The sequence below is a fragment of the Trichosurus vulpecula genome, chromosome 1, assembly GCF_011100635.1.
Source record: "Trichosurus vulpecula isolate mTriVul1 chromosome 1, mTriVul1.pri, whole genome shotgun sequence".
Taxonomy (NCBI): Eukaryota; Metazoa; Chordata; class Mammalia; order Diprotodontia; family Phalangeridae; genus Trichosurus; species Trichosurus vulpecula.
The window spans coordinates 78,506,509-78,517,444 of NC_050573.1; the positions used below are offsets into that span (position 1 = coordinate 78,506,509).

General features: G+C 42.5%; 1 protein-coding gene across 1 annotated transcript; it reads right to left on the reverse strand.

The window, feature by feature from the left end:
* Positions 1–1,974: 1,974 nt before the first annotated feature.
* LOC118833490 (zinc finger protein 501-like) lies at positions 1,975–9,284 on the reverse strand. Its single transcript, XM_036740851.1, has 5 exons — positions 9,231–9,284; positions 8,120–8,246; positions 7,458–7,574; positions 4,243–4,252; positions 1,975–2,971 (listed from the first exon to the last, which is right to left on the reverse strand). Exons 1-5 carry the CDS (start codon positions 9,282–9,284, stop codon positions 1,975–1,977), a joined length of 1,305 nt encoding a protein of 434 aa, XP_036596746.1.
* Positions 9,285–10,936: the final 1,652 nt, after the last annotated feature.

The following is a 10,936-nucleotide window of genomic DNA, read 5'->3' on the forward strand; positions in this document are numbered from 1 at the left end:
TATACAAAGTATTGTGCTAAGGGCTAGGGGCATAAAGACAAAAATAAAATTGTTCCTGTTTTCAAGGAGCTTAAATTCTATTGGTGGGGAGTGGGGAAAGAGAATACCATATGTACACAGATAAATAAATACAAGATAGTTTGAGGAGAGAAAATTAGGTAAATTAAGAAACATTTCACAAATAATGGCTAAGCTGAGCCTTGAAGGAAGATAAAAATTCTGGTAGGAAGAGGTGAGGAGGGAGTGTGTTTTAGTTGGGTGGGATAGTTTGTGCTAAAATGAAGGTGAGAGATGGAATTCCAAGTTTGAAGGACAGCAAGGAGTCCAATTCAGTTGGAATATAGGTGCATGAATGGGCACAATTTGAAATAAAGCTGAAAAGGGAGATTAGAGTCAGATTGTAGAGGGCCTTCAACACTAGGGTGAGTTTGCATCTTATTCTAAAGGCAAAGCTTTTGAGCAGGGAGTGATGCTGTCAGACCCTTACTTGCTTTAAAAGTTTATTTTAGCATCTGTGTGGAGGATAAATTGAAGAAGAGAAAGGCAGCAAGGAGGACTAATGAAGAAGCTGGCAGGACAGACCAGCTGAGAGGTGGCAAGAACCTGACAAAAGATACATAAAGGATTGTGGTAGGGGTGAATGGTGTATGAAAATGTGGCCAAGAAGAAATGCACTGATATGGGAAGGGGACAGTAAATAGACCAGGCTATCTGGAGCACAGAGGGTTCATATTGAGGAATAACTGACATTCATAGTTATTTGAGTCTCAAAACAACTCTATGAGGTAGATACTACGGATAGTGCTATGCACATGTTTACAAAAGAGAAAAGAATCATTGGGATTGAGTAAACCCTGCAGTCGCAAAACTAGTAAATGTCAAAAAGGAAATTTGTATTCAGGTATCAATGGTTTCAAGTGTAAGAATGAGATCTTGTTGCTGCAGTAATCCAGGATGAGGGCATTTGTTTGTTCCTCTAAAATTAGATTCGAATCAAGGCTTGGTCAATTATTCTTTTTTTTTTTCCAGCCATACTTTCATTCATTCCTTCATTCCAAACATTCTTTCTTATTTCAAATGCTTATACTCCCACATAGTACTTAATTTCTATTAATATTTTTCAGATCAACACACCAGATTGCTCCACTGGGTTTGGCAGCATTGATAAAGATATGAACAGGCACCTGCCCTGTGTCCCATACATCTGCATCTGAGTTCCTTGATGGCAGGGAGCACATGGTATGTCTTTCTTTCTCCTGTTCTCATATAGTGCCTTATAGGAGCTCAATAAATGTTATTAACTAACTGATAAAAAAAGAGGAAAGCATAAAAAAGAACCCTGAGATTTTGAATCCAAGTAACTAGGAGAATGTTGGTGCAATTTATGGAAATGAAGACGCTAGGAAAGAAAACCATGGGGGAAGATGATTAATTCAGTTCTAAGGTTGATTTATAATCACTATGTACACCCTGCTCCTCTCCTCCCCCTATCTTCTACCTGCTCCCTTGCAGATCAGCTAGTTCTGGGTCCTTTGAGAAAAACAAAAGTGGAAAAGAGAAGCCATTTCTTGGATGCCATCATCCTCCAACTCAGGGATGCAGGAACTTGTTGCCCCAATTCCCTGTTCACATTTCCAGATTTCCAAGTCAATATAAAGTTAATATTGACTGAGGCAGAGCATGGGTAAGGGGAAAAAGGTATATGTACTCAGTTATGAGGATCAGTGCAATAAAAGTCCCCTTGGCTTAAAGGCATTTACTGGGCTCTTCTGTAGTTACTCTTCAACCTCCTTCTCTAATCATAAATAGTTAAAAAATTAACAATAATTGGATATTATTCTGGCCTATCCACATACAGACTCAGAGAGTTAAACTGTCACCCTGGGATGGCCTCTGAGGCACAACAGGGAGTAGAGGCACAAAGTGAGTTGAACAATTTTTTAAAAGAACTTTTGAAAAATCTCACTCATAAGACTATGCTTTTGTGTGAATTCTCCGATGGTGAATAAGATTGGAGCTATGATTAAAAGCTTTTCCACATTCACTACATTCATATGGTTTCTCTCCAGTATGAATTCGCTGATGTTCAATAAGTTGTGTTCTCTGCCTGAAGGCTTTCCCACATTCATTACATTCATAGGGTTTTTCTCCAGTGTGAATTCTATGATGTTGAATAAGTGTGGATCGTGCACTGAAGGCTTTTCCACATTCACCACATCCATAGGGTTTCTCTCCAGTGTGAATTCTCTGGTGTTGAATGAGATGGGCATTTTGACTGAAAGTTCTTCCACATTCATTACATTCATAGGGTTTCCTTCTATTATGTATTATCTGGTGTTGAAAGTTATGTGTTCTCTGATGTTGACGAAGGTGTGAGCTCTGTCTGAAGACTTTCCCACATTCACTACATTCATAAGGTTTCTCTCCATAATGTGTCCTCTGATGTTGAATAAGGTTAGTACTCTGCCTGAAGGCTTTCCCACATTCATTACATACATAGGGTTTTTCTCCAGTATGAATTCTCTGGTGCTGACTAAGGTTTGAACTCTGGACAAAGGCTTTTCCACATTCATTGCATACATAGGGTTTTTCTCCAGTATGAATTCTGTGATGTTCAATAAGGATTGAGCGTTCACTGAAGGCTTTCCCACATTCGTTGCATTCATAGGGTTTTTCTCCATGGCATTTTCTGTAATGTCGAATCAGGTTAGAACTCTGAATGAAAGCTTTCCCACATTCACTACATTCATAGGGTTTCTCTCCAGTATGAATTCTCTGATGTTGAATAAGGTTAGAAATCTGAATGAAGCTTTTCCCACATTCACTACACTCATAGGGCTTCTCTCCAGTGTGATATCTTTGATGTCTAATAAGGTCTGAACTCCCTTTGAAGGCTTTCCCACATTCATTACATTCATGAGGTTTCCCTCCAGAATGAATTCTCTGATGTACATTAAAGGTTGAATTACAACTAAAGAAGTTTCCAGAAACATATTTACCTGGCTTTTCAGACATATTGTTAATATGTGAATTATGTTTGAAGTTTTGATCATATGTATCACATTGAGGGAGTTCCTCTGTTATAGGAAATCCTTTGTATGAAATAGTGTTTGAATTCAGACTGCTGTTTCTTCCACATTTGTCATATTTCTGCCCTATATCTACTATGGAGATTTTCTCCTGGATGATTAACATTGGCCTGAAACTATTCTCTTTGGAAAGAGATTCCTTCAATTTCTCCACAGTGTGGCTTCCTTCATCTCTCCATAATATGGCCTCACTTTCCCAGGCTTCTCCAAACCTCAGCCCCTTGGAAATATCCCTTGTGATTTTTTCTGCTCTCAGCCATTGTGATTCCATCTCTTCTGAAATTTCATTCTTTAGAGATAGCTCTATGGTCTGAATCCTGGCTACACAATCTGAAATAATAAAATCAAAAGGTAAATGTCACTTGTTTGTTACTCTGGGATGAAAAAAGTATTGGGTTAGGAAGATGAAAATATACATTAAAATTATTTCCTAGGAATATGATATTGAAATATTCTGGGATCGGTCTTACAGTAGGGGAAGAGAACATGGAACTCAGAAGAAAAGGTAACCCCAGAAAATGAAGAGAGCTCAGAGTGGAAGGAGCTGATAAATGAGAGAAGGTGAGAGGCACAACATAAGCTAAGTGGTAGAAATAGTGGTCACAGAGAACAAAAATAATCCCAGAGACAGAGGAGAGTCCATGGAATAGGAATGGAAATGTATCAGTGATAAATTTCTTGTGTGAAGTAAGATGCTGAGGTAAAGACTAGCAGCTTAGAATTTCCTTGGACAAATGAATCTTTGAGCTCTTGGTGGACCCAATTATCTACCATTAGTATACATGGGGTATACATAGGGCAGGAAAAACAGAAGTATGGGGGAAGGGCATGGAATCTAGAAGGTAGGGACCTAGGAACAACTATTCCAAAAGAGAGAGATGAGAAAATGAAGTCTAATAAATACCATCAATAAGCTATTATTGAAAAATTTAAAGGCTTCTTACAATTTTAAACTTTACTTACTGATTAAATAAATAAAAATATTTTCCATGTAGTTACTAGTAGCAATATCTTGGAAAATCTCAGGAAGGTTTTGTGTTTGCTTCAAGAAGAGATAGGTGAGGTAAAGGTTGTATGAAACCATATTCCATTCCACAAAGGGCATGGAAGGAGAATAGGTGGTTAGCAGTCAGAAGACACCAGGCAAACCCACCCTTGGGGGCCTTGGGAAAAAAGAAAAGGATTATGGGGGTTTGACCCAGGATTGAGACAAGTCTCCAGGGTTTTAATGGGCAAGAGGCCTATATTCCAATAAAAATGACCAAGAAAATAGGCTTAGTGAGGGGAAAATGAGCAAATGTCAGAGATGGAAGATGGGAAAGATAGAGGCAGGGAGGTAACCAAGGGCCTGGGATATGAGCTTTTAGGTACTCCCAGGTGACTAGGAAAAGTTCTGTTTTAGTTTGAGGGCAGAAGAAGAAAGAATTGACACAAAATTCTTTTATTCAGTGAACTCTTTAATCTAAAAACTCTGGCTTTCTTCCCTTCCCATAATCCCATTCTACCACAGATAAGCTGCAACATTTTCATTTCATCAAATGAGATAACACATGCAAAGCACATATAAATTCCAGCTAGTTATTATTAATTTCACTTAAGTAGTTATTAAGCACATAATAATAATAACAGCTAGCATGTATATAGCCCTTGAGGGTCTACAAAGCATTTAACAAATATTACTTCATTTTACCCTTACAACAGCCCTGGGAAATAGGTACTATTATTATTCTCATTTTACAGATGAAGAAACTGAGGCACACAGAGATTAAGAGACTTGCCCAGGATCACACAGCTTTAGTCTCAGGGGCAGGATTTAAACTCAAGTCTTCATGACCCCAGGTTCTGATGTTCTATTCACTGTGCCTCATGCTGATAGTGTTGGGCACTGTGTAGGAGGTGAGAGGGATACAAAGCCAGATATGACATGGACCCTCTTACAAAAACATATGTCACAGTGGAAGAAAATATATGTACAAAAATAACTATGATAAAAAGGGAGAATGAATTAAATGCAAAAGTTATGAGAAATGTGAGAAGGCGGTTCCAAGGAAAAAGGTGAAGAGGGAGAGATTATTTTCACTTGGAGGAAGGCTGCATAGAGTCCAGTCTTGAAGGAAATGAGGGGTCTCAATGGAGATAGGGTTGTTGGGGAGTCCATTCTAGGCATGAACACAGGTAGAGAATGGAAGAGATTCCAGTCTGTCTGGAACAGGAAAGACATGAATGGGAGCAATATGAGGTTGGAAGGGTGGTTGAAGCTAGGCTGCAGAGCACCTGGAATGCCACAATTAAGAGTTTATACTTTATTCAGCAGACAATGGGGAGCCACTGGAAGTTTTTAACTAGAGGAATGGCATGATTATAGCATCCAGCTAGGAAGATGACTCAGGTATCAATGAGTAAAATGGGTAGCAAAGGAGAAAGACAGACCAGAAATACCCAATAGGAAGCTATTATAATAGTCAAGGAGAGAAGAGGTAAGTTGCTAGATAAGCATGGCTGCAGTGAAGACTTTAAATGACAGGTCAGATACAAGAGATAGTCTAGATGTCAATTGGATAAAACTGGGCATGCTAGTCAAGTCCATGGATGATTAAAAAAAAACTAGGTGGGACTTCTAATATGTTAGATGATAGTATCAGCATATGGAAAGTTTGTGCTAGACTGGAATGATACATTGGATCAAACAAAATGAAGTTCATTAAGGATAAATAAAAAGCCCCAATCTTGAATTTTTAAAAATTAATTGTATAAGAACAAGAATGAGAAAGAGATGACTAAGAAATAGTTTATAAACAATATCTAGGGATTTTGGTTGAGGCAGTGTGATTGACAGTCTTCTAGTCTCACAACCTAGGTGTCATCCTTGACTCCTCATTCTCTCCCACTCCTCATACCCTATCTGGTGCCAAGGCCTGCTGATTTTTACCTTCATAACATATTTCAAATATGCCCTTTCCCTACTTTGCCACTGCCACTGCCACTGCCCTGGTGCAAGCCCTCATGACCTCACACCTGGACTCCTACAATAGCTTGCTCGATAATCTCCCTGCTACATTCAGTTCTGGGCTCCCCACAAGGAAAGATGGGGGCACAGCAAAGAAGCCAGAAACAAGGAGCCAGCATGTGACACAAGCATGAGAAGAAGAGAGAAAGGAAGAGACAAAAAAACTGCTGGAAATCTGGATTTCTGCAGACTTGGCAAGTTATAGCAGAATACAGCTGATTACTTTTTGCATAAGCATTTTAGAAATACTAAATACACTAAGAGAAAATACTACCAAAAGGCACCTAGAAAGCATTGTGCTGTTCTAGGTTTTGGAATTGAAAGAGACTTGAGAAATAAGCTAGTCTGCCTGGCTCTGAGAGGTTGAGGTGACTTGCCCAGGGTACAAGAGGTCGTAAGTAGTAGAGGCAAGATTTGAACACAGACTCCCTGACTCTAAGTCCAAATGTTCTTTCTCCATCATGCAAATTAGCAGGGACTGTGAACTTGTGGTCAGGAAATGACAGGCCTCATGAGAAGTGGACAGTTGGTTAAGAAGATGGTGACTGAAAATGTCTGGATGCCTGGATCAGGCATTTTGATTCAAGAATGAAAGCTCCTGGCCAGGGACAGAGACGTCTAACAGAGTCCACAGTGAATAGGTTTGTATGTAAACTTGCTGATTAGCTTATCAAGATTACGAATTGCAAAACTACTCACAGTCATAGAATCTCTGAGTTGGAAGAAGCCATCTGGTCCATCTGAAACCTCACTGAGAACCCCCTCTATGACATCCCCAATAAAAGGTTATCAAGCCTTTGTTTGAAGTCTTTCAGTGAAGGGGAACCTATATCCCCCATTCCCCTAAGGTGGCCCGGTCTGCTTATGATGAAGGTTACTGTGACATCTCTCTAGCTTAAATCTCCATTTATGAAATGTCTACCCACTATTCCTAGTTATACTCTTTGGGGCCAAACAAGACAACACCTAATTCTCTTGTATGTGACAGACTTCCCTTCGAATATTTGTAGACAGCTATCATGTCCCCCCCGTAGCTGGCTCCTTCAAGGAGTTCCTCCTTCTGCACTGAACCCTGGACTGTAGGTATTGTCTGCTAGGGGCAGAGCACAGCAGGACTATCATCACCTTTGTTCTGGACTCTAAGCCTCTCAGTACAGCTGGGGGGCCAAGCAGCTTTCTCTGGCTGTCATGGCCACTGGTTATTCTGCATTTTCTGTCCACTAAGATATCTAGACACCACTCCCTGGAAACCAGGATGGTTAGGGAGTGACCCTAAGGCCCAGTGATGACAATCATCCCATAATGCATATTTTTACTACGGTATCCAACGATCAACAGAGTAAAGACTCTTACCCACTCACCTGAGCAGCTGCCTCTCAGAATCTCTCTCTCTTCTATTCTCTGTTGCATGTTGAAAACCCATGGCTCTTCCCCTCGCTCTAGCCGACAGATCACATCAGGTTTGGACCCTGGAAATCCTGCTTATGGGGAAATAAACCTGATCTAGTGATTTATGCTGGGTACATAAAACAGTCCTAACTCCCTGGGTCAGTACGGAGTAGGAGGGAGAAGGGAAATATCCACAGAGAGGCCATGATAGGAAGGCTCAAGGAAAGCCTGTGCACCTTTTGGAAAGGTATAATTGTGCTATCCTGGGCAGACAAGTTGGCAATGTTGCTAGGGAAAAGCAATTACCTCAAGTGTCCTTGGCCTACCACAAAGGTACAACAGTCCCACCTATTGGAGCATCTGTATTGAACCCTGGGTGGGGGGGAATGCTGGGTTTCACGCATCAAGGAGAGGGAAGATTCTGACTCAGAGAGAGGCTGAGGAAGCCTGAGGTACAGGAACTTATGGGAAAAACTCCTGTCTCTGAACCTAGATGAGATTAGGAATATCTGCTCCCTGAATTCTGAGCCCAAACCCAAATAAGCCCTTCATAGCTCATGGCTATTCACAAGGCAGAAAGCCAAGAAGCTCAAGTATGGGGTCCTAGGTGAGTAGGGGAAGGGAGAGATTTTACCCAGTGAGGCCAGGTTCCCATAATTCTCCAGCATCACATCCTTATAGAGACCCCTCTGAGCAGGGCCCAGGCAGCCCCACTCCTCCTGGGTGAGGTACACGGCCACATCTTCAAACATCACAGACACCTGAAACAACAACACAGTCCTACTGCAGGCCTAGGTGAAGTCCCAGGGCTCAGCCACACAGGGATTGTAGGGGGCAGACACAGCAATTTATGAGGAAGGAATGTTGCAAACAGTTCAAGTATGTATCTGTATGTATGCAAGGGCATGCAGTTGAGCCGGGAAGACCAGGTGAGATTTTGTGTGCATCAAGGATCTTAGTATGTATGTATGTGTGCACGCATATATTTATGTGCCTATATGTATGTGCAAGTGTCCCTATGCTCTCAGCTCACCAGGCCTGAGAACAGATGGGCATCCCCAATGAAACTTTCTAAGACCCATTTCCAGAAAAGGGCTCTCTGATTTTGAGAATCTGAAGGAGTAAGGGTCATAGCCACACCTTTCCCTCTCCCCAAATGAAATGCTATATAGAGGTTGCCAAGTGACCTTGACTGTTCTAGGCCAGAGGGGAGGAACTTAGCTCAGCAGGCTGCCAGGGATATGGGCTGGGGTTGGCATTCAATGACGCTGCAGCCAGGCAGCCTAGGGGCCAGGAGAGAAGGGGCCTGAAAAGTGACCTCCTCCTCACCCCCTCCCAAACACAGATCAAGAAGACAGAGGTCACAGGGCCTGCGTCTGCAAACTCTATTGGAACTGGAGGGTGTAGAGGCCGAGAGGAAAGAAGTCACAGAATGACGGAGCTAGAAGGAACCTAAGAAATCATTGACATAGTCATGGTAGATAAGGAAACCAAGACCCAGAGACATGGGCTTGTCCAAAGAGTGACTAATCCAAGGTCAGGTAGCTAATCAGTGGTAGGAAGGTCTATGGACCAGGTCTTCTCACTTCCTGTCTAGTCCTCCTACTACCATATCACAATGTCTCTCCTTGGTAATGGGGCTCGGAGCCTTTAATGGGCAAGTCACTGAGCCAAAAAGCCGAGGAAAGAGGCTGAGGTCAAACTGGGGCCACAGCAGTGACAGAGTCTCAGGAAGGACATCTCACCTGGGGCCCAGGTGGCAGAGGGTTGGCCACTATCACTTGGTCTCCTGGGCTCATCTTGGACAGTCAGCAGGAATCTGAGGAACCTGCAAGGCTGAGGGGAAAGAAAGGAATGGAGACAGACTACCTGTATCCCAAGGTTCTCCCGTTAGCCTGGGATTCCTTACCCCTCATCCTAAGTACAATGGGAGGACCCACTTCCCTTCAACCCTCACTGCTGTGGGCCTGGCTACCTGCTACGCTATGGGGAAGCTGGGGAAAGAGCACCAGACTCACGGTCAGGCCAGGCTCAATTTCACAGCCTAGCTCTGCTGTTTCCTAATTATGTGACCCTGGGTAAATCACTTCTCTCTGAGTCTCAAATCTGTCATCCCTGTTCCCAGTTCCCTATGTAAAATGGGGATAATAGAGCTCACATTATCTATTTTACAGAATTATTGTGAGGAGTGCACTTGTCAATGTACATGTGAATTACTATTATTATTTTCTGTGAAGAATTTTGTCTGAGAATGTTTCTTTTTGTTGTTGAATCGTTTCAATCGTGCCCTACTTTTCATCGTGCCATTTTGGAGTTTTCTTGGCAGAGATACTCGAGTGATTCGCCATTTCCTTCTCTGGCTAATTTGGCAGATGAGGAAATGGAGGCAAACAGGGTTAAGTGACTTGAATTCAATGAGTTTTCCTGACTCTAGGCCCAGGACTTTATCCACTGAGCCACCTAGCTGCCCCTGGAAATATTACTTGCTATGACAAAGAAAGCCAAGAGCAGAACCAAGGTAATGACTAAGAAGAAATTGCCCACTAACTGTAGAACAAGCCACACAGAAAACAGATAGGACTTCAGGGAGGCCCCAGAACAGCCCTGTCCCTCGCTTTACTGCTGCCACAACAAAGAGCAGGGATTATTTACATAACAGAATGGTAACTCACTCTTAGGACTGATGGCCCTCATGATAGGTGGTGTGCCTTACAAAGAAGCATGAATGGTTCAGAGTGCCACCAACTGTGAGGGGCAAAGGACTATGAACCTCGTCAAGTGTCTGCAAGAGGCCACCCCCCCACCCCATAGGGAAGCCAAGATCCCTAACTAAGGGCTTCTATGTACACTAGGGAACAAAATGGCCTGAAAACAGTCTGCCTCTACCCAGGTTCTCCATGTAGAAAATATTCTTTCCTCTTTCCAATCTTCCTTCCCTGACCAGCCTCCCTTACACCGATAGCTTCTTCTCTCAGAATGTCCTTAGCTTTTTCTATAACATTTGAATGAAACCCTTAGCTCATACTGAGTTTGAGACCACAGGAAAATGTCTCAAGGCTGGACACAGCCAGACAATAAATCTACCCTTCCCCTGACACTGCTAACCTGGATAGAGAAGTCCCTTTGTTATCCTCACACCCAACATGACCTTGGTATCCTTGAGAAAAGGGCCTGAGAGTGAGATGGGGATGAGAGATTAAGGCAGCTATGATGTTTTGTGTGATCTAGGGCTATCCGGGGGCTACTTACTGACCATTCTGTGTCCAGTCTGAATCAGTGCTCTGGACACAGTGGATGCTCCCTGAGTAGCTGTGCTGGGTGACTTCTGCTTCCTGTGTCCTCAGTCTGTCCGTTCTGAACCCATGTATGGTAGAATACCTGTACCATCTCTGTCTGTCTTATCTCTGTCTTATGTCACCTGGGGCCAGGGCTGTTCCTTATCTATCCTTTT

What these genes read in the sequence shown, in the direction of transcription:
- LOC118833490 (XM_036740851.1), bottom strand. Translation starts at nt 9,284, where the DNA reads ATGAGCCCAGGAGACCAAGTGATAGTGGCCAACCCTCTGCCACCTGGG. An exon ending in CTCTGCCACCTGGGCCCCAG is followed by an intron (nt 8,247 to 9,230) that starts GTGAGATGTCCT and finishes TTGTTGTTTCAG; the next exon opens with GTGTCTGTGATGTTTGAAGA. An exon ending in TGGGAACCTGGCCTCACTGG is followed by an intron (nt 7,575 to 8,119) that starts GTAAAATCTCTC and finishes CCCCATAAGCAG; the next exon opens with GATTTCCAGGGTCCAAACCT.